The following is a 24,499-nucleotide window of genomic DNA, read 5'->3' as shown; positions in this document are numbered from 1 at the left end:
TTGCCAGAACAGGATGACAACATTCTTACTTTATCAGCAGCTACTCAAAAATAGTCATTAACTTAAGCAGAGATATAGGAGTTTATTATTCTTATAATGATTTTAAACTGAATTATTCTGTCTTGAGGTGAGAGAAAATGTTTATTCCATCACGAAAAAAAAAAGAAAGAAAGAAAGAATGAGTACTTTCAGAAGAAATCTTAATTGCCTATCCTTTTTCTAAAAATATTATCTCATATATTCCTATGGATGTTATGATATCCATATATGTAAAGCATGAAACAAGTTTACATGACTAAATATTATATTTTATTATACAATTAGAATGATTATGTAAAATCTGTTTCTCTTGTCCTTAGGTAGTATTTTGCTTTGCATTCAATAAAAATATATTCAATTAAGAGGCCATTTCTGGTTAGCGAATTTTAATACAGTTATCCATATTCATGGAGCATATACAAACCTGTAATTGCTTTTCCAGCCCAGTAAGCTCTTGATTGTTGCAAATATTTATTTTCTGTCTGCCTTCACAGCTGGGTGACACTGGTCGGTACACCTGCACTGCATCGACCCCCAGTGGTGAGGCCACATGGAGTGCTTACATTGAAGTCCAAGGTAAATTAGTGTTTTTGCCTTAAAAAATGAAGCTGAAAGTTTAATTGTTTACTTTCTGATAAACTCATGAAGTAAATGTCCTGTCCCTGAGTAGGCCTGTGCATGTGTTGACTCCATTTATATGCTTACATCTATAAGCATCTTTTGTATTTTTCCACTTGTTAGAATTTGGAGTTCCAGTTCAACCTCCAAGACCCACGGACCCAAATTTAATACCTAGTGCCCCTTCAAAACCTGAAGTCACAGATGTCAGCAGAAATACAGTCACTTTATCTTGGCAACCAAACTTGAATTCAGGAGCAACTCCAACCTCTTACATTATAGAAGCCTTCAGGTACAGTGAAGAGGATGTTTCCTGGTTGTTCGTTTTTTTGGTTGTTATTTTTTTGTTGTTGTTGTTTACAATTTACATATACATGTTCTAACTTGTGTATCTATCCTTAGCCATGCATCTGGTAGCAGCTGGCAGACCGTAGCAGAGAATGTGAAAACAGAAACATTTGCCATTAAAGGACTCAAACCTAATGCAATTTACCTTTTCCTTGTGAGGGCAGCTAATGCATATGGAATTAGTGATCCAAGCCAAATATCAGACCCAGTGAAAACACAAGGTAAATATTGATTAATTTAACCTTGTGACACCTGCCTTCTCTTAGATGTTATAGTTGTACAGGCTCATCATTCGTAACACACACTAGGATTGTGCATTTACAATCTGTTGTCCAAGTTGCTTAACTATTTGTGTAAGTTGCTTAGTTATTTTTAGTACAGATACAATGCATACAAACTTTATTATTTTCTGATTTAAGAATATGAAGACAAAGTTGGTAACACAGATAATTTTTACTCATCACATATCCACTGAAAAAATACTATATGAATATTTGTATATTCTACTCAGTTTCTTAATGTTTAAGTATAGTTACAAGTATTTGTAATATTTTAATTATATTGTAATTGTATTTAACACTGAGTAGATTTTATTTATGTTTGAATTTAGTATTCATTACTTTCTCAGTGAATTTTTAGAATTTCTACCCTAATCAAGCATTACTCTCTAATAATCACACAAATGTAAGAAAGATTTAGAAACTTGTTCTCTGTTTTTTAATACTTGCCTTGGCACATTGTAATACTATGTTATATGAGATTCAGAGTACCACATTCATGTATGTACACATCCCTTGGTATATCTCCCTCCACATCCCAACCCTCTTCCTTCTTTTTCTTTACCTTACATATTAGTAAGACCAGCAATGATGCCATCATATATGAACATAATTATCTGAATTGTTTCCTTCCTCAAGCCTCATTTTTCCTCTCTCCACCTTCTTTTCCCCTTTACTTTCTACCATTCTCTGTTCAGCTACTTTTTTACAAAATATGGGAAAAATACTTTAGGTTTTATGTTGGTTTATTTGTCTTTATTGTTGATTATGTGATCCATGGTATAAGAAACATTCAAATGGAAAACACCTATATTTTGATCCAAGTTAGGTTGAAGAAACAGATAAAAGGAAAGATGGACATGTTTAAGTTGCCCCTAAGACATTTAAAACTGGAAATTTTGTTCCCTCAGATTATGCATTGCTTAATATAAAAAAAAATTAGCTGGGCATGGTGGTAGATATTTATAATCCCAGCATTTGGGAGGCGGAGACCCGAGGATTGTGGTTCTTGGACAGCCTCAGCTACTTAGTGAGGCCCTTCACAATTCAGTGAGACCCTGTTTCAAAATAAAGAATAAAAAATAGAGCTGGGGTGTACCCCAGAGGTAGAATGCCACTGGGTTCCATCCCAAGTGCCGCAAAAAAAGAAATTATATGTTGCCTTTATCTTTTATGAATAGAAATAATTTTTATCTTTCAGCAGAGAGATTATTATTCCCTATCTATTCTCTTGCTTGCTTTATTTAAAGCTTTATTAAGAGAAATGTACGCTATATTGCAGAAAACAATGAATTTGAGTCAACTTTTACCTTTTAAAATCTAACATCATGGGAGTGGGGGAGTTGGGGGAGTCTGCCAGCCATGGTGCATGCTTTTTCTTTTCCAGTGTGTTTTTGGAAGGACTGTTTGCTTCAGAATTCAGAGAGAAAGCAGGCTGAGTTGTAGAACATGCCCATGTCTGTCTCTTGCTGTGTGAAATCAACACACCCAAATGCCTATATTTGCTATTATGAGTCACCTCATGAGGAGGAGCTTTAATGGAGTGGGAGCCTGCCTTGAGGCAGCCTGAGGTATTCAGTGTTGGATCCGCATTTGTAAAGAATGCAGAAACTACGACAGCTGTAAAATGAATCTAAACTTTTGTCTTCAGTGCAGGGGCCTCTCTCTAGCAGACTCTTGCTGAAAGTTGTCCACTGACTACTGTCTTATGTGAATGATTTTGTATTATGTTCCCTCATTTGTAAGTGAGAAGGTAGTTAATATTTTATCTGAACATTTGAAAAAAATAATAATTAGTCTGCCTTTTTACGTGCATAGCTTGTTATACCATGGTGACGTGAGTCTATGTCAACCAGGAAGACCGGATGTATAGGGAAATGCGCATACCATTTTGAAAGCAAAGAAATGTGCATCTCAACCCTTCAATTTTCTAGCTCTGTGGCCTTGAGGAAGTTCTTTGGTCTCTCTGAGCTTCAGTCTACCTGCCCATAAAATTGGGCCAAAGAAATTTACTCCTCAGGATAGGACACAGGTTAAACTAATCTTTGTCAGATTATATATAAAATCAGGGTGTTTTTCCCTTACTTTGTGCCATAGCAACTTGCATTCCTGTGTCCAGACTAAAAATAAAGCTCCTAAAACCTGCAGCTATCATAAAACCAAGAAAGATAGCTAATGAGCCAAATGAGAGAATTAGAGTTAAATATATCTTGACAGACTGGAATGATGAGCCAGCACTAACAAGATTAAAATTAATAGAGCAAATTAAAAAGTCAGGTACTTGAACTGAGATTAAAAAATATTCACTATTAAAAGAGTAGAATGAGAATACCAGGCTTCCGAGGAGTGGATGTGTGTGCATGTCAGGGCTCTGCATGGTGGGCAGATGGAGTGCATGAAGTCAATTAAAACACCTATCTGAACCAACTGAGTGACGTAGTAGCCAGAAGTAATGTTATCTTTGCTGGGTTTAGCAGATTTATGTCTGCATCAAGGACTCTTTCCCCCTGTTGCTCGGAGTTGGTCAGATTATGAGTGCAGTAATGTGTGTGTCCTAAGCACTACATTTTTAGAGAGACTTTTAGGAAGAGAACAATGAAGATAGTTGTTGGGGCTGAAGAAAAGGATGAAAATCACATCATAGGAAAAGAAGCTCTAGGCTCTTGGTTCATTTAGCCCAGAAAATAAAAATGCAAAAGGAAACATGGCATCCTTTCCTTGACATTTTAAGAGAACTGCCATGTGGAAAGATGCATGATTTTTTCTAACTTCAGACAACAGAAAAGGACCAAAGGACCAATGAGTAGAAGTAACTGAGGCATATTGAATTGTTCAATTCTTAGACTATTTTTGAGACACCGTAATTCACAGCTGAGGATTTCGGTCATTGTAGAAACCTGGAAAAAAACTGGAAAAAAATATCTTGTTGAATGGTGTAGAATGCATAAGCCATCATACTTCAGGGACAGCTTTTTGGAAACTGATTCATGTAGGATCAAGCAGAATTTCTAGTACTATTTGGGAAATATGCCTATAAAAGAATCTTTCACAAGTACAGATACCTGTGAAGAAGCTGGAGGTAGAAGTCACATGTATCTAGATATAGGACATAGGTTCACAGCACAGGAGTGGGTAGACCTATGCCATGGTTGGAGTTACACCTTGTCACCAAAGCAAGGTTTGGTAATGCAGGAAAGATGAGAGGAATAACTTGCCAGATGGAGTGGTGGTCACTATTGGAATGTGGTGATGGTGGTAACCATGCCAGTGTTAGTTTCACTCTGCATGCATATGTCTTGTCCCTGCAGCATTTTCCTATTTTTATGGAAATGTATACATACACAGAATGTGACAGATATACAGCGATAGATAGGTAGGTAGGTAGATAGATAGATAGATAGATAGATAGATAGACAGATATAATATACAGAGGAAAATACGAGTTACTATTACAGTGAATGAGTCCTCAATAATCTTTCCCCAGCAACTTTGTATAGAGAATTTAAATACCTGGGAAACAGGAGGATAGAATACTATTCACAGTTTCCTCCAGGTCTAATTCTGAATGTTGGGAAAGACCTTTCACAGTATAATACATTTATTTCAGGAGCAATAAAAGGACAATTCATAAGCATGTCAAAAATTGCACTTCTTTTTTGTGTATGGTACTTAGGATTGAATTCAAGGGAGCTATACCACTGAGCTACATCCTCAGCCCTTTTTATTTTTTATTTTGAGACAGGGTTTTGCTAAGTCACGGACACTGGCCTTTAACTTGCGATCCTCTTGCTTCAGCCTTCTGAGTCACTGGGACCATTGGTGTTCACCCCTGTGCCTGGCTTCAAAATAATATTTTTAGATATCACTTTCTATTTTCCTTTATGATAGAAAATTATCTAAAATAGTATTAAAGACTGCTATGGCAAATTGTTGCACTCAGTGAAATTTTTTTTTCCAGAGTGATAGGCTGCCAGGTTTATCTCAATCCAGAGGTACTAGGAATTGAGAGGCAAATCTCAATACTAATATTAACTATATAAAGTTATTATTTTCATACTTGAGTACAATTCCCAAAAAAACGAATGATGTATTGAAGACGGAAGCTTATATATGAAGGAAATGTTTGAAAGTTGACATAATATGCATGTCTTCCATATGCTAATAATACACTATTATGCATCCTATATTTATTGAGCATTGTGTGAGGTAGGCACAGTGAACCCACAAAGATTGGCCTGAGCTCTGTCCTTAGGAAACTCACTTTCTGTGCCTCATCACAGGCAGTTCTCACCACAGTCCTTAGAAGAAGCTGTCTGATGTCACCATGTGACACGTACACCAACTAAAGATGAGTGGGTTAAGACATCTTCCCAATGAAACATGTTTTTAAGTTTCTGAAGTGAGACATATATTCAATCTTGTTTTATTCCTACTCTTTCACTCTTACCCTAGAGACAGCTGGTAACTAAGGTCACAGGGGGCATAGAATCCCTGAGATGGGAAGTGGGCAAGCATCTTCTGTCTGTGGGTTGTGATAATAGGTATCCTGAAAGCTAGCAGTAGCCAAAAATATTGGTAAGGTTTGATAAAGTGTGAGATATAGGCATTACCTCAGTGGTGTTCCTCATTGTTTATGATTTATAAGCCTTATAGGTTAAATACACATACAATGAAATAATATCTAGGACTGTTTAAAAGCACCTGAATCTGCCATCTCTCTTGCTTCCCTGAACCTTATTAGAGATATTCACAAACCATTTTTAATATTCATTCTTTTGCTTTCTCTGCAAGGCCAGTACATAGAAGACACTTAATCAGTCTGAAAACTTTTGTTTGCTTGTTTTATGGGATGATGAATGGTATAAAATACATGTGCCCAAATGCCATATTATGAGAAGGGAATTTAATTTATGGAGGCAAAATAAAATCTTTATTTTTTCTATTGTTTATCCTGTATTTCTTTTTACTGATATATACAAAATGTCACATCTGCATTTAGAAACCCTCTTAAGAAAGAAGCAGTTTTTGTTTAGAACAGCTTTTAATTAAAGTTTAAGAAAACTGCTTCTCACCAGAAAAAAATAAAGTGAACCATGAATGAGGTCCAGTGGCAGGTATACTCTAACAGTGTTCTTAGCCTCCTTTCTAAACTGATGGTGTTTGTGAGTCTGGGAACTCTTTATTCATCCTTCTTTACCGTGAATGAATATCTAAACTAAATCATCATCAATGAAATCAATGTCAAGCCTTCTTTCCTCATGGGTCTCTTCTGATTTGTTTTATTGACCTTAATAATGGTTTCAGTGTCCCTTATTGTAGACACTTACTTGCCATCAGCCTTTTTTGGGAAGATACCCAGGTTCATCTATTTTTGTGTGTGTGGCACTAGGGATTGAACCCAGAGATGTTCTTCCTCTGAGCTCCAATCCCAGTCTTATTTTATTTGCTTTCATTTTGAAGCAGAATCTCACTGAGTTGCTCAGGGCATCACTAAATTGTTGAAGCTGATCTTTAACCTGCGATCTTCCTGTCTCAAGCTCCCAAGTCCTGGGATTACAGATGTACACCACCACACTCGGCCACAGGTTCATGTTATAAGATGTGAAATATTCTTCTGTTTTTCTGTACTTGTGCCATGTTTCTTTGCTTCTCCATGCCCCTTCACACCGCTGCAACATCTACTTCTTTTTCTTCTGTCATAAAGTCACTATAGAAAGTTAAGAGAACCGAGAGAAGAGTGCACTAGTCTCCTTAGTCTCAGCAAAAAAAAAAAAAAAAAGGTATTGTCTGGTAGGAGGAGTCCTGGAGCGATGCTGTTTGCCATTGTAGTTTTATTTATTTATTTTGCCTCCTGTGCATTTTGGCTTTTCCATGCCATTTACTTGTTCTCTCTCTCCGTCCTCTCTCTTCTCTTTATGTCCCTTTTCTTCTGCTGTGAATAAAATGGTTAAATTGATTTTATACTGTGTCATAGGTCAGCTTCATAGTCCAATGGTTCTTCTTTCCTGAGAGTTTCTATGACCTAAAGTTTTCTTGTTTGACATAGTCACCCTGATTTTGGCTGACACACTCTTCCAATTGTTACAGATGTTCCACCAACCAGTCAGGGTGTAGACCACAAGCAGGTCCAGAGGGAACTGGGGAATGTCGTCCTGCACCTTCACAACCCCACCATCCTGTCTTCCTCTTCAATTGAAGTACACTGGACAGTGAGTTGTCTTTGACAGTGTTTGGTACCAGTTTTTACTAAGCAGTTGACTTCTGTGAGGTCATTATAGATACATAAAATTTAACTACCTGTTGCTCACTCCTACATCAATGATAACTTTACCATGTAAACATTGTTTATTATGATAGATATGGTCTGGCTTGAAGTGAAGACAAGTTTCTTATTTGTGTTTATTTTTTTTTCTATTATAATGAAATGGTGAACTTGACCAGTCTTAGGGAATAGAAACACAAAGTATTAACTACAAGTAGGCATGTTGTGAAAGGCCCATTATCCCACAAATGTTTTAAACTTAGAGATATTTTCAAGTAGTATTAAGTAGGCTTTTAAAATTAGAAAGCAGTAAAACACATCCCCCTGACCTTCACATGTCTCTAGATGATGGATCTCTAAACTGCTGTGATACCTCATGTTTATTCATGAAGGACAGAAATTAACATCACCTTACAAAAGATAGTGGAATTTTTAATATTATGCTTAGGCAAACTAGAAATGCACAAAGTGGCCCCCAGTAGATTTGTTTTGTTTTGTTTCATTTTGCTACATTTCGTATTTATTATTTTCCAGTGAAGCAATGAAAAGATATAAGTAGTTGCCTTTTTATTTGTCATATTAAAAGGTGGATCAGCAATCTCAGTATATTCAAGGATATAAAATTCTCTACCGGCCATCTGGAGCCAACCATGGTGAATCAGAGTGGTTAGTTTTTGAAGTGAGGACCCCAACCAAAAACAGTGTGGTTATCCCGGAGCTCAGAAAAGGAGTCACCTATGAAATTAAGGCCCGTCCTTTTTTTAATGAATTTCAAGGAGCTGATAGTGAAATCAAGTTTGCCAAAACCTTAGAAGAAGGTAAGTATGACAAAGCTTTTTATTTCTACACATTACAGCATGTATGTTGGGCTTTTATTAACTCGATTAAAATTATTAAAATATTAATAGTGAGCCAGGCTCAGCGGTACATACTTGTATACTTCAGAGGCTGAATGAGGAAGATTGCAGGTTCAGGGCCAGCAACTTAGCAATATCACAACAACTTAGTAAGACCCTGTTTGTTTTAAAATAAAAAACAAAAAGGCTGGAGGTGTAGCCTGGAGGTAGAATGCCCCTGGGTTCATTTCTCAGTACAAAAAAAAAAAAAAGGCTAAGAATGACATTATTAACTATCTTGAATTTTAAACATTATATTTTACTAAAAGTATATGTATTTAATTAGAATAACTACAAAAACCAAACTGCTATAATAGTTGATTTTCTTTAGTAGTGGCCTATACAAAAATATATGCAAATGTTAACACTGCATTTCTTAGTGACACAGATAGGGTAAATTTTTCAGAATTGAAGTTCACATTTAAAAGCGGAATTGTTCTCAATTTGAGAGCCTTTCCATTCATCTATTGAATACTACTTTGAATAATGATTTGTAAATAAAGTGAGTCATATCTTGGTTTGCCCAGGACTTTCCAGAGTAAGCATTTTCTCTGTATGCCTCATTTCTCTGGAAACCCCTCAGTTCTAGGCAAACTAGTATGTGTGGCTACCCTATCAGTGGAAAATTAAAACTGACATTTACATACAGGTAAAAAGTGACATGTCACAAATATACTTTTAAAAAAATTCCCCTAATTTGTCTTTGTGTCTTACTGCATAAATGATAGGCCGTGGTTAATAACGTGTATGGTTACTACTCATCTTCCATACTTTGGGTATTTTTAAGGAGAACATTAGATTAGGGTCACTCGGTAGAAGGAAGAGGAATTATCCTGAGATTGCTTAATGGAAGTAATCTGCGTAACTTCAGTCATGAAGAATTCACAGTAATAATGAGTTCCAAGATTGAAGAAAACCAAGAAGCTTGAGACTCTTCCTATTTGATTATTTACATTTAAAAATATTCACATATTGATATAATGGTTATCCAGATATTGTTCGATTTTAAGTTTCCATTACCTCTTCTGGGTGACCTCTAACACCCTTTAATCATCTATTTTCTATAATAATGTAATAGCACCAAGCGCTCCACCCCAAAGTGTAACTGTGTCCAAGAATGACGGAAATGGAACCGCAATTCTTGTCAGTTGGCAGCCACCTCCGGAGGACACTCAAAATGGAATGGTCCAAGAATATAAGGTAATACACATATGCTAATTTACTGATGGACTCCTTCCTCCAGGCACAAAGAAAAAGAATGCTGAATAAATTGTTTGTAGATATTTGGCGCCATCTTCTGGTTCAACTGCCAATATGTACAAGTATTTTAAAAACAATTTTCAGTACTTCATATATTGATTGTGAAGTCATTTTCTTTCCTAGAAAATATTTCTTGAAAAAAATATTGACAAGAGAAAATCTAAATAGTCACAAGATTTATAGGCTCATCTAATTTCATGGACATAAATTAAGTGCTGATAATTTTTTTCTCCCTGAAAAAACCTTGAATGTATTTTCCGAGTTGGGACATAGTATGGAATTGACCATGGAGAGTCAAATTTTATTAATATCTTTATTTTTTATATCTTTGATGTTTTAGAACCTTAGAGATAAGATTGGAAAAATTATTTTCGTATTTGTAAGAATTCCTTTTTTGTAAACCTTATTTTAGTTTCTAAACAAAATTTTATGTCTCAGAAGATATCCTTTTATACATTTCCATATTTTTTATGGGATATCCTGAGTGGAAATGTTTTCTGGATTTCTCTCTCAGTGGATTTATGGTTGGTATATAGATTTGTATAAATTTATAACATATGTAATGCCAAATAATTTAATCTGATTTGGAATTTATTTTACCTGTGAAATAATCAGTTCTATTCAATTAATATAGATAGTCTTAACATAGTTTCATTTTAAGTAAATATTTTTAAACAGGCTAAGGCATATCAGAAACTAAATTAGAGACATAAAATTTAGTTCAAATATTGTATTTGAAGTTATCCTATTAATGCATCCATATTATAGAATAATCTTAATGATCAGTAGTAAATAAGTGATAGATCGAATCTGGAAAATCTCAGTAGAAAATAGATTTTATGTGTATTTTCTAATACTTGGATAAACATTCTAGAAGAGTTTTAACTGCAAAGCATGTACTCCTCTACACAATAATTTGTATTTCCCTGATGCCTGATCATGTTCTAGTTACTATCTAAATTATGTTACTAATTTTATTATTTTCCATGTGTGAATATTTGTGACCATGGTTAGAATATGAACTGATGCTAGTATATGAAAGTATTGATTCAGAACTGAGATTGGAGGGACACATTGATAGGTGTCTATTGATATGAAAATGCAGAAACTGCAGTTAGGAAGGTGGACAGTTGGACCTTCTCCCATGAAGGCGAGTGATTGTCAACTATGGGCTAACACCAGAATCATACTGAAGAATTACTTTCCAGATATGGATACCTTGCCAGCATGCTCCGAGATTCCAATTCAGTTGGTCTGACAGGAGCTCTTGCATGCATAGGTTGGTCAATCTCTCTAGGCAATAGATAAGGCCAGAATGAGGACCATGTGGTGTTCTGAGTTGCAAGTTGATTTGTAGAATAGCTAAGTAGAGTAAGCTTCATTTAATGCATAAAATAGTATTTTTAAGTAATTCTTAATAACAAACTGAAAGTCATCATGTTAAATCTGTGTACATTAACAAGGTTACCTTTTCTAAAATTTTGTTTAATGTACTATAATTATTGCACCGTGGATATTTAAAAGTATTTCAAATAATTTTTTTAGTGTAACTGAGTCATTAAAAGTTAAAAATGTCCGTACTTTTAAGTGCTTTCTCATAAGTTTCAAGGTTATTTCAATACTGGTGAGTGACAGGATGTTATGTTTCAGTCCAGAAAAAGACTGTTTCAGAAGAATTTTTTTTTTAAGGATTCAAAATGAGGTGATGTCTCAGCTCTCAAGCAAAATTGTATAATGTAGGCATTTTCCCCGAAGAGTCAAAACTCATTTCTCTTCTCAAGAAATGTGAAAGGGTGGATTTCACTTAACTTCATGGTCAATTTAAAATAATAAAATGCCTTTCAAGACCTGATTGACTGGTACAAAATCAGTTTGTGGCTTTGGTTCAGCTGTGTAATGTAATTGGGAGGAAAGAAAATTCACAAAGGAGTCTTTATTTCCAAATGGTCAGATCCTGGTATAGTGTCTGACCATTTGCTGGTGTTACACATTGAAACTGTATCAAAATAATATTACCTTTCAAGGAAAAAGAATTAAAGGTTATTGACCAAGGGATAGAGGACACTGGCATTTTTAGATTAATTTCAAATCCCATTTCCTACTACAGTTTAGACAATAGTCTACTTGAAGCTAATCCTACATTTTGCCCGAGGACATCATAAAGAATATAGAATAGTCTCAACCACTCTGTGGTTCATGTTCTTATGGGAACTGAGCTTAAATATAGTTTTCTATCACAAATATCAAAGTCAATGAGGTATAAAACTTTCTTATTAAAGAAATGTTTATCTTTCACATCAAGTATGCACCGTTATTCTTTTTGATCTTGTATATGCTATGGAAGACTAGTTAATATTCTCATTTAAATATAACACCTGATGGCTTATTTCTCTTATTGGCAATAGTTCAGCATGCCATAAACCGAATAAAATCCTAGGATGGTACTTACACTGCTAGTGCAATTTTTAAAATTTACTTTTATATTTATTTATTTATTTTTGCTACTGAGAATTGAACCCAGGGGCATTTTACTTCCAAGCTAAATCTCCACCCCTTTTTTAAAAAAAGCTTTTAGAGAGAGAGTGTGTGTGTGTGTGTGTGTGTGTGTGTGTGTGTGTGTGTGTTTAACTGAGAATTAAACCCAGAGGTATTCTACCTCTAAGCTACCCTCCAGCCTTTTTTCTTTTTTTTTTTTTTTTTTTCCTTTTTTAAATTTGGAAACAGAATCTTACTATGTTTCAGAGGACCTTGCTTAGTTGCCGAGGCTGACCTGGAACCTGTGATTCTCCTGCCTCTGCTTCACAAATACTGGGATTACAGGAGTGCACCACCATACCTGGCTCAGTTATTTAGAAGAACTTATGTACACAAAGTGCTTTGTTCAGAAGCTCTTCCTCCTTTTAAATCAACTGTTTCTTGGGTTTGGGATAAAATGTGCCGTCATAGTGACAGTGCCACCTAATTCTGTCCCAGAGGACTATTGAAACTGTCAACCTCAGAGCTCCTGGTCACCCAGTGTCACACCTACAATGCAAATGTCAAATAATGATAGATAAATTGTTATACTTTATCTGGATACACACATGTTTCTGAAAGGCCCTGGTTTTTTTTCCTAGAAAATAATAATAATAAAAATCAACAAAAATCTTAAGATACATGCTAATATGATATAAACTGAGAGAAATGGGAGTCTTCAAGTGCATGTCTGTAGACTTACCTTATATATCTTTTTAAAGTAGTTGACAAAGTTTAAGGAGATCTTGAAGCTATTACTGACACCAGGTTTGAATGGAAGTGTCTTCCCAGGATAGATTTGGGGAAAGAATGACTTTTGCAACTTCATGATCTAAAACCTACCTCAGTCGTTTGTTGATCTTTGCATTAATGTAGGTAATTTGCCTACATTAGGTAATTAGGTAATGTAGGTAATTGCCAAATTAGGTAATTTGGTGTTCCTTGTGCACTTCTTGCAGGTTTGGTGTCTGGGCAATGAAACTCGATACCATATAAACAAGACAGTAGATGGTTCCACCTTTTCTGTGGTCATCCCCTCTCTGGTTCCTGGGATCCGATACAGCGTGGAAGTGGCAGCCAGCACTGGGGCTGGCCCTGGGGTGAAGAGCGAGCCGCAGTTCATCCAGCTGGGTGAGTGTCCCTGCAGACCCAGTGAGTATGTCACTTTAACGCTTGTTCTGTTTTGCTTTATTATGTATGGTCCAGCCACTATTGGAAATTCAATAGAATATGAGATGTGGCTTACAGCTACAGTGGCATTAGCTTTATTAAAACATATTTAAACATACATATATATGCATATATATATACCTATACACACACATAGCATTATATATGACTGTATGTATATAATTATATAAACACTCAAGTATCAGTTGCTGATAGGGATAGATTCTAACAACTGTATTAATAGGCAATTTAGGCATGGCATGAATATCACAGAGTATACTTGTAAAAACTAAAGTGAGGCCCAATGATGTATGCCTGTGGTCCCAGTACTTGGGAAGCTGAGACAGGAGAATCACAGGTTTAAGACCAGCCTCAGCAACTTAGTAAGACACTATTTCAAAATAAACAAAAACAAAATGGGCTAGGGGTATCGCTCAGAGATAGAATGCCCCCTGGGTCTAATTTTCCATATCATCGAAGAAGAAAAAGAAAGAAACTATGATGTCATTAGGCAGTATAATCTTATGGGACCACAGTCACCCATGTAGTTCACTGTTGACGAAAACGTTGTCACTCACTACTAAACTGAAGTTTACACAAATCCACATTTTAGATGACTGAGCAAAAGGCTGTTAGTATTCAGTTGCATCCAAACTTTGCCCTGTGGAATTTGTTTCGTCTGTTCAACAAATACCATTAATTGAGCACTGAGGACAGCTCAGTGAACAGGAGAGGCTCAGTTTGTACCTTCGTGGGGCACATAGTTGTTGGCATGAACAAACAAGCAAAAAATTCCTGTGTAAAATTTAGAGGTTGGAAATTTATAGTGTTATGCAATTAATATTTCCATTAGTATCTTTAAGATTTTAATTGCTTTTTATGCAAAAAGATATATTGAAGTGTCAAAAAGCACTGTAAAGTGTATTTACTAATCATTTAGATAATTTTAAATATAATTTGTTCCTCAAAAATAATAAATGAATTAAAAAACTTTTCGTAGAAGGCTTCATTATAGAATTCACTATAGACAACATATTCTGAACATCGTATGTGAATTAATGAGATTACTAACAAAATCTGAAAGGAATAAGATAAATAGCAACAAAACACATCCCAACTAAAAAGTGGGGAGAAGAGGTCAGATCTTAATAAGAGACATTTAAATTGTGAAAGGTGCCAAGAAAATATTCATCCAACTCTGTGTTTATGTATTAGAAATCAGAAGTTAAGCATTAGTCATATTTTGACATCAGATGGAAAAAGATCAAATATATGAGTCTTCGTACTTTAGTAATGAGTATATATACTATTTTGCATGCTAATAATATGAATGATAACCTAGAATTATTCTAAAGTAATATTAAAAAACACTTAGCATTGATTGACTTTGTTGCTATACATACTCTCACAATTATTTTGAAAATTATTGTTCATATTCAGTTGTGAAGACAGTGATAGCTGCTGTAACATATACATTTGCAAGATTTCTGCAATATAACACTATAAAGACCACTGAAACTCTATGTGTTAGGTAGGACCCTGCTGCACATAAACATTGAGTTCATAGGCTGACAAGGACTGGTATTGTTAAAGTGGGGCTTTCAAGGTCATCCCTGGGCCAGCAGAAAGGTAGAAAGGAAACACTTATTCTATGGGACCATTTTAAGTGGTGTAGATCTAGAAATGTACACATTAGGCTTGTCCAGTGTGATTGCAAGTAAATGAAAGAGGACACCACAAAGCAATGCTGCTGGCTAGGGGGCCACTTCCCTACTAATGGTCCTTAGTATGAGAGGCCCATTCAAGCCTGTGCTGGAGAGCTTGCTGACTGTCACAACCATGGGCCGGAATTTGAATTTTTGGGCTTGTCTTTTCTATGTAACATATTTATTTATTTATTATTTATGTATTTATTTATTGTGGTACTGGGGGTGGAACCCAGGGGCTTTTCTACCTCTGGGCTATACTCTCAGATCTATTTTTATACTTTATTTGGAAACAGGGTCTCACTAAATTGCTGAATCTCACTAAGTAGCTGAGGCTGGCTTCAAATCTGTGCGATCCTCCTGTCTCAGCCTATCCTAATGCTGGGATTATAAGTGTACATCACCACACCTGGCTTATTTAACACATTTTAAAGCAATGATTACATAAAAAGTGTGCGCGTGCACAACACACATGTGCACACTTCTGAGCACTTCAATCTAGGGACTGAACCCAGGGGTGTTCTACTTTCAGCCCTGTTTTTTAAATTTTAAAATTTTTATTTGGAAACACAGACTCACTAAGTTGCTGAAGGCATAGGTTTGCTGAGGATAGTCCAGAAACTGTGATCTTTCTGTCTCATCTTCCCATATACTGGGATGACAGTATATGGCTGGCTCATATAGAAACTTTAATCAAAAATAGTTTCATGGTTTCTTTTTAGGCAATAGAAGAAACTGTGAAAAAAAATTTGCCTGATGCATTCATTACAATGTCATATAAATAAGGGGAAAACAGTTTATATTGGGGAAAGAGTCAATGTTCAAATATTTGTCCACTTTTGTGAAATGTCAGTTTTATTAAATTGAAATTTACACATAAAAAGTTACATTGGAGTGACCCTATATCCATTGTTGATATCACTTGCCTCTTTTTATAACATATGACTCTCAGTCCTGGTTTTTGAAAGATGAATTGGAAAAAAAAAAGAGCATGTGTAATTTTATTTATTTAAGATTTAAATCAGGGGATTTAAGGGTCAAATTGGTTTTCTTGAAAGTATAAATGTATTCCAGTTCTCTAGACCTTAATACAGCCTCAGCTGCAGCGAGACGAGGCTGAAATATGGAGTAGCCGTTTCAATCCATTAGTCACACTGTACTTTATTCTGTTAAGCCCATCTGGTTCCTTGCATAGAACCTCTCCTGGCTCTGTCCATAAAATTTGAAGCTATCCAACTTACCCTTGTGCAAACAGCCATGGAATCTGTAAACCTAGCAGATACAAAGGGTGTCTTAGGAATAAAAAGAATAGGTCTGCTTGGTGAACTTTCAGAGGATGAAGTGCTCTTGGTACAGCCAGATAAAAGAGTCTGGAACATGAAATAAAACTTTCAGTCAACAAACAGTTGAAGACAGGTGACTGCTTGTGAAAATGAGTTTCTCAGCCTAGACCCCCATAGAATTAAATCTGGACTTCTGTTCAAGAAATAATTTTATAAAGTAACTAATTCCCCTACACACACACACACACACACACACACACACACCATAGGAGAAGTTAATTTAGCCATTTCACATTGTAAGGAATGCTGTTTTAGCTGGGCGTGGTGGCGCACGCTTGTAATCCCAGCATTTGGGTGGCTGAGACCAGAGGATCACGGTTCGCGGACAGCCTCAGCTACTTTGTGAGGTCCTCTGCAACTCAGTGAGACTCGGTTTCAACATAAAGAATAAAAAATAGGGCAGGAGGTATAGCTCAGAGGCCGAATGCCCCTGGGTTCCATCCCCAGACCTGCCAAAAAAAAAAAAAAAAGAAAAAAATGCTGTTTTCCCAACAGCTCTCTCTCTAGCCATTGAAGGCGGTTTGCTTTTCCTGACAACTATCTTATCAAGATACATAATCATTTAATAAGAAAAAATAATCTATAGGATATTTTTCTTAAGAAATGTTATTCATATAGAATGAGTAGTACTGATTATTTTATGAAAGAATGTATTTTTGGTCTAGGTAATATTTTTATTCTAAAGCAGACTGTATTAGCATACTTGTTGTATTTCTCTTAAATTAGGCTTTAAAGTCTCCCTCCATAAAGTGGCTATAAACTCTATCTCTGCCTGACAAGGATTCAGGAGATTTGGTTGTGGTTGTTTATATTGTACCTTTTGTGACAGACATACATATTATAATATAGCACACACATTTTAATACTACTGGGTATTGAATCTAGATTCTACATTGCATAGGACCTCTGGGGAAATCTAGATTTCCCTAGACCTTTATATTTTTATACTTTGAGACAGCCTCCCTTGCTGAGGCTGGCTTTGAACCTTGATCCTCCTGCAATCAGCCTCCCAGGTAGCTGGGATTATAGTATTGTACTACCCCATCTGACTCTAAAGAATACTATTTAATTATTTTTTGTGGTACTGGGGATGGGACCCAGGGGCATCCTACCTCTGAGCTATACCCCCAAGCCTAAGTTTTTTTATTCTTTATTTTTGTAACAGGGTCTCACTGAGTTACAAAGGGCCTCGCTAAGTAGCTGAGGCTGTCCACAAACCACGATCCTCTGGTCTCCTCCTCCCAAATTCTGGGATTACAAGCGTGTGCCACCACGCCTGACTATATAGAATACTTCTTTATCCGGGCAGACAAGATAATGCCTGAGTATGTTTTGTAGGTTTTCCTCCTACAAGACTGGCAAAGTCCTCGTAGCTTTTGTCTGAACTACCAGAGCCTTGGCTGGGAGAAGAGCTTAGGCCAGGCATGTTGATCAGAGAAGACACAGAAGAGACCACACAACTAAACACATGAAATAGCAGGAGAGGTTTACTACTCACAAATCCATGAGAGAAGAGGGGTGTTAACAAGGTTTTATGAGAAAGTCAGGGGTAACATGCTCAACCTGCAGCTGGGAGCCAAGGAGAGAAGACCTACGGGCTCAGCTCTTTGTTGGTGTTTAGGGTGTTACCCAATTAGGTTTCCTAATGAGGTTTCCTGTGGGGAGTTCTAATATTTCTTAGAGAAACAGGCACGAGCCCGGCGTTGTGGCGCATCCTTGTAATCCCAGCATTTGGGAGGCTGAGACAGACAGATCACGCTTCATGGACCGCCTCAGCTACTTAGTGAGGCCATTTGGAACTCAGTGAGACCCTGTTTCAAAATAAAGAATAAAAAATAGGGCTGAGGGCATGGCTCTGAGGTAGGTTCCATCCCCAATACCTCAAAAAAAAAAAAAAAAAAAAAACCAGGCAGGAATTCCATGAGGTCATGTTGTGACCAAGAGGCCTTTGCTGCTGTGTGTGTATCTGTGTATCTGTGGGGCAATGGCCGAGTCCAGTGGGTTGTGCATATATCCCATATGTCCCCATGGTGGTGGGAGGCAGGGAAGGGTGGTCACCAGGAGCCAGTAGCATGAGGCATATATCTGCATTGACTATAACAAGAAACAGGAAGGAAGTGAAGAGCTGGAGACAATGTCAAGAGTAACCCAACCCTTTTTTTCTGGCAGAAGGATTCCAAATAGATGCTGAACCAATCTAAAATTGTAAGATCTCATGAGCTGAACAAGAGTATTTTCCAAATCAAATGCTCGAATAAGCAAAAAAAAACACCAATCCTGATGAAACGATCAGGCACCTTTTTTTGCCAGCTCTTGGGGTGGGAGGACATGCTAAAACTGCAGACAGTGATGGGAATCATGGCCCCTGGGCAACATTGCGGTTGCTCTCATTCTGAGCTGGCAGCATGGGATGTAGTTTTCACTGTAGAACAATAGCCTCTAGTTTCTACAGAGATGGTGCAGACTGCTCAGTGTGACTTGACTTAATGGCGGGTTTCAAAAATACTTCAACAGTCTTAAGTCATAAATGTAAAATAAGTACATCTTATTAGCCATATATTCTATCAATTTTTAATTACTGAGTCAAAATGTCTAACTGAAAATGTAAGTCATTTTTTGACTATTCATCATACTTGATAATTCTTTTACATATTTAATGTTTTTCTTCCCTTTCTGGACATGGTTATTATTTTAAAAGAAAGATTATTCATTGTGCTTTCTGTAGCAACATTATCTTAATTTTTCATTGTGTTTTAATGATCCTCAAAAAAATAGGACTTTCTGAACATAGGATTAAATAATATGTTTCTAAGACTGTTAAACATCTTGCAATAGAGTCCTGGGGAGGGACACACAAAGCACACACCCAGGGTCATCTTTTTTAAAATCTACCTTATAAAGGAAGTAACATTTTATTTCTATCTTTTTTAGAACACATATTTGAGCATTCCTGTAGAAGTACGAGATTGTTCACATCTTTTTATATACTTATTTAACACTTCTTATTTATTTGTGCAAATGCATTAAATGTATTCTGTTTTTTTGCATTTTTGGGAAGGGTGTTACATTTTTATCTTTCAGTTAGTCAGCACTATCCTTTGAAACTTTTACAGAAACCTGCAGAGTTTTCTGAAATAAAAACAGTGTCCTATTTTCTTTGTTTCAAGAATTGTCTCAAAAAAATAATTATGTCATACTCGTTTTGAATGAAAACAAACAAAACTGGGCTGGAATTCCAAATCCCCTGGACTGTGTTTTACATCACAGGGTTAGCGGATGCAGAATGAACAGCAGAGAGCATTGTCCTCAAATCAAAAAAATAAAATGACAGGTGCTGTATATCTTATATGCATACTTACTGTGTCATAATTGAGTTTTACACCCACGTTAATCAGAAGATATTCTTTCAGATTCTCATGGCAACCCAGTGTCACCTGAGGACCAAGTCAGCCTGGCGCAGCAGATTTCTGACGTCGTGAAGCAGCCGGCCTTCATCGCGGGCATCGGGGCAGCCTGTTGGATCATCCTCATGGTCTTCAGCATCTGGCTCTATCGACATCGGAAGAAGAGGAATGGGCTCACGAGTACTTATGCGGGTATCCGAAAAGGTATTTGCTTTGTTAAGTTGTTCACATTTCAATATGCTTCTAAAATTCTTGGTTTGAGCCTGCGACTACACATTATTCATGATTATATATATCATAACTATTCAGTTACTTTAATATCTAAAGTTTCTCTAGCACACTCTGATTTTATCATGATACCTACCTAGGTACTTCTCCTGGGTAGCACTACCACAAACAGAGTCACCTAGTTCCTTAGGACCCAGGTCCTTTAAAATCTGTCTCATGTAGCTGGATCTAGACTTAGTACTGACAACATTGCCTTTTTATTTTAGCCAATTATTTTATTGCTCTATATTCTTGAGGGAAATTTGTGATCTCTCTGTGACAGGAATTATAAATTCAGGCTTTAAACTTTTATAGTTGTAAGAGGGAATGGGTATTGTTGCCTTTTTTGAAGCCATTTAAGAAAGAATACTGCTGTTTGATTATTTATAACCGTTGGGCATGGTGGTGCACACTTTTAATCCCTGCACTTGGGAGACAGACAGGAGGATCGCACAGGTTCGAAGCCAGCCTCAGCTACTTAGTGAGGCTCTTAGCAACTTACTGAGACCCTGTTTCCAAATAGCATTCAAGCATTCTTTTCTTAGTGAATATGAATGTGTAACAGTAAGCTGATTCAATTGGGAGAGAGACAAGGCCTAGTACATTTTTGTGCTTGGATTAAAAGTTGTGGAGTGCACATATACTGTTCATTAGTTCATTAGTGATGGCTCCTTTTTTTCTTTTTACAAATGTCTTTATAATTTTAAAAAGCAATGATTACTTGCCTGCTTTTTTTTTTTAATGTGTGGCACTGCAGTTTGAACCCAGGGGCATTCTACCTCTGAACTACACCTCTATCCCTTTTAAAATTTTTTGTTGTGAAACAGGGTCTGGATAGTATATTTGAGAGTCTTGCTAAGTAGCTGAAGCTGGCTTCAAACCTGTGATCCTCCTGTCTCAGCCTCTCAAGTACTAGCATTCCATGTGTGCACCACCACACCTGGCTTACCTGATATTATTTTCAGGTTTAAGGATGGACTGAATATGCCAAAGTATTTTATAAAAACTTTTGCTACAAATCTTCACACCCTCTAAATTGTTGATTTGTAATTTTTAGTATCTGAGGAGATTATTAACACTATCAGTTAGCTAATACTCCTCTTACCCCCTCCCCCACCACAAAATATTTCTCTCAGCCTCATACCCAGGATATGGTGGCTGGAAATGACAGTTTTCTGGGTAAAGTCCTTTTTATGGATTTCATCTAAAATCTCATTCATAAAATTGCTTTCTGTTCTCAAAAGGGTCATAGCTTGGATGAGCAATCATCCTAGTTACAGGGTTCATACTTTAGTCTAATATAACAGTTTTGATTTGCTGCAAAACAAATTTAAAGAGAGTTACTAAGAAAGAAATTCCCTCCTTGAATATCACCATCTTTCCCCTCCCAATTGCCTGCATATTTCCTAAGAAATACTTTCTACATATTTTGGCCAAGACATTTTCCTAATTTTATAGCTAAGTTAAAATATTTAGTGCTAGGTAGAACTTAAATGTTCTTATATACTTTTACATCTATAAACCATTATGGATCAGCAGTCTAAACTATTTGTACTCTCTTTTATAAGAGGTGTTAGAGAAAAAAAAAAAAAACAGATTCAGCACAGATTCATTCTTAATACTGTAAAAATAACTCCACGTGCCTCCTGCCTGTGGCTCCGCAGCTGTCTCTTCATATGCATAGAGATGCATTAGCATTATCTTCTAGAAATATGTTTTTCTCAGATACGTGTCTTACCTAAAGATGAAGTAAAATGTCTGTGTTTCTGCCTACGAAATGGAAAGTAAGGGCTTTGAGGTGACTGCTAAGAGAACTATGCTCATTATGTATAGGAAGTAGAGCAATGTCTGGCATGTGTGTCCCCACATAAAACCTTTGACTACAAATCAGAGCAGAGCAGGGTGTTGTGGGGATCCACGTGGGTGGCCTGAAGAAAGGGCAGGGTTCTGGGAGTATACTCTGTTTTGAAATTTGCTTTGAATGAGGAAAAATGACAAATTAACAGAGACATTTGGAATCTACTGAATTTTCTGGTCCAAAGAGCTTCCTCTTCGGCTCCATTTTGAACATAGCCAGCCAGTGGTATCCAGCCTTTATGATCAGGATGACGTGACATTGTTGTGTGGCTAAAACAGTCTAATGCTCCACATTGTCTCGAAGTCTAAAATGTAACATGAAGCTCTCCTTTGTTTCTGACATGTCCCCTTTCCTTTACTAATGCCCTCTGAGCATGCGGCAAATGCCTGTGGTTTTTCTGCAGAACCTATTAAACTAATATCGTCTTGTCCACTAGCTTCTGTTTCAGCAGAAGTCATAGAACATAATCACAAATGTAATTTGATGAGCACTTGATTCTGCTTTCTTCACTTTGTCCTATTGAGTACTTTTTCATAATTTTGGTTTTATGCGTTTGAAAAATAGTACACTTTGAGTTTTTTAAATTTTCTGTGCCAAAAAATGCAAGTAATTTTATTTGGGGAAGTGAAATATTTTATTTTTTATTTAGGGCTGACCCTAATGCTGTTTGTCCTCATTTTAACTTGATTATCTCTACAAAATCTTATATGTATATACTCTTTGTCTTCAGGGAAGTGAAATATTTTAAAGAAATAAATGAAAAAAAAAACCTGTGGGCCTATGTAATATCAAGCCAGTATATGGCTTTGGGCACTAGCGAACATTTGTTTCTTTTTCCTTTTTTTTTTTTTTTTTTGGCAGTACTGGGGATTGAACCCAGGGACATTCTATCTTCAAGCCATGCTATCAGCCCTACTTTATTCTTTGTTTTGAAACGGGATCTCATGAAGTTGCTGAGGGTCTTACCAAATTGCTGTGGCTGACCTCGGACCTGCAATCCTCCTGTCTCAACCTCCCAAGCACTGGGATTAGAGGCATGCACCACCACACCCAGCTACTAGTGAACATTTTTAACCTTTCCCCCTACAGATAGCTATAGATGCAATATCTGCTGTGACATTAAATATTCCTATCTACCTAGAGCCACCTATTTCACCAGCATCGTTGGGTACACAGAGCGTTCATTACATTATTAGAATCTCTGAGGATTTCATTTTTCTTTGGTGTGCTTGCAGGAGAAATTTCATTTAGTACCGACCTTTGTTCATCTCGTCTTCAATTCCTCAGACTGGGGTTAGCAGTTAGCCAGGAGAAGTAATGACAAGGACCTTTCGTATTTGCCCGTGTCCTTGTGATTGCAAATTAATGTTCAGGCACTCCATTCTTGCTTGAATAGCTTTAGTTTAAAATGCACTTTTTATATGAAGACTTGTTACTGTGGCTCTGAATTTTTGAATGCAGCTAAATTACATTGACTCCCTGAAAAGATCCTACTGAAAGAAAACACAATAGCATTCTTACGACAGGGGCTTCTGGGCTGAAGACGAAGGCCAGTGCATACACTGGGTGTGCAGCACTGGGGATTGTCTTGTTCTTTCTCATCTGCTCAGAGATAAAGTGGTTTGGTTAGAATCGACAGTCACAGAGGATGCTACTGGGATCAACTTTGCCAAGCCCCAAAGCTCTAATCTTAAATTTCTTATCAACATTCAAGTGTTGATAAAAAAAATGTGTTTTTTTGATACCCGAGTAATTAGTGTGTTTATCTTAAAGATTGTTTTTTAAAGCAAGCTTTTAATTGTAAAGGGTGTAATGTGGACTTCCTTGGCTTCTTAATCTCAGCAGTGTTTAATTTAAATTGATGGGAAGAGATTGGAAAATAACTGAGTCCCCTCCCTCTCTAAAATGACATGGAGATTGCTTTGGTGAGAGCCCACCCTCAGGAATGGGAGGAGAGAGGAAAAGTGAGGGAGGCCAGGCTGCTACTTTTTAGGTCTGCAGTTCAATTTCAGGCATTATTGATTAGATCGAGATTTATAACTGCAGAGAGAGCGAAGGTTCAGAGAGTGAGGGGCGTTATTGTTCTATTGTTTGCTTTTAGCGTGGTATTAGACACGCGCTCAGCTTCCTCCTACAAAGCATCTAAATAGAAACTAGGACTGGGAAAATAAAGTTAAAAATTACACATATTTTCTAACCATTCAGAAATTTTTATGCTGATAAAAAGCAGTGTTGTGTTGTTTATATGATAAGACATCAGGCAGTGAAACAGTTTGATTTTATGATTCTATTGTAGTTTCTTCCTTTCCTTCTTTCTCCTCCCTCTCTCCCTCCTTCCTTCCCTCCCTCTCTTCCTTTCTTCCTTCCTCCTTTCTTCCTTGCTCTATTTCTTTCTTTCCTTCCTTTTCTCTTTTTTCCAGCCATAAATACTTAGGTGCACCTATTAGTTCATTTAATAAGCATTTACTTTCAGATTTCTAGATAAGGTTTCTGCAAACCCCCAATAATACTTGTTTAAGAATCCATCATCCAGTGT

General features: G+C 36.6%; 1 protein-coding gene across 1 annotated transcript in view; it reads left to right on the top strand.

Annotated features, from left to right (window-relative positions):
• ROBO1 (roundabout guidance receptor 1) overlaps window positions 1–24,499 on the top strand; it is a gene marked incomplete at both ends in the record, with an annotated part of 827,137 nt that overhangs the window by 752,730 nt on the left and 49,908 nt on the right. Inside the window, 8 exons of the mRNA XM_080696486.1 lie at window positions 534–615; window positions 781–949; window positions 1,060–1,226; window positions 7,371–7,492; window positions 8,132–8,363; window positions 9,520–9,641; window positions 13,175–13,346; window positions 19,845–20,042. Of these exons, the coding sequence (XP_080552612.1) occupies window positions 534–615; window positions 781–949; window positions 1,060–1,226; window positions 7,371–7,492; window positions 8,132–8,363; window positions 9,520–9,641; window positions 13,175–13,346; window positions 19,845–20,042 (1,264 nt within the window). The remainder of the gene's footprint in view (window positions 1–533; window positions 616–780; window positions 950–1,059; window positions 1,227–7,370; window positions 7,493–8,131; window positions 8,364–9,519; window positions 9,642–13,174; window positions 13,347–19,844; window positions 20,043–24,499) is intronic.

This window comes from Muscardinus avellanarius (assembly GCF_963383645.1).
Source record: "Muscardinus avellanarius genome assembly, chromosome: 5".
NCBI lineage: Eukaryota > Metazoa > Chordata > Mammalia > Rodentia > Gliridae > Muscardinus > Muscardinus avellanarius.
Note: the sequence above shows the minus strand (reverse complement) of the source record. Positions and strands in the feature narration are given on the sequence as shown.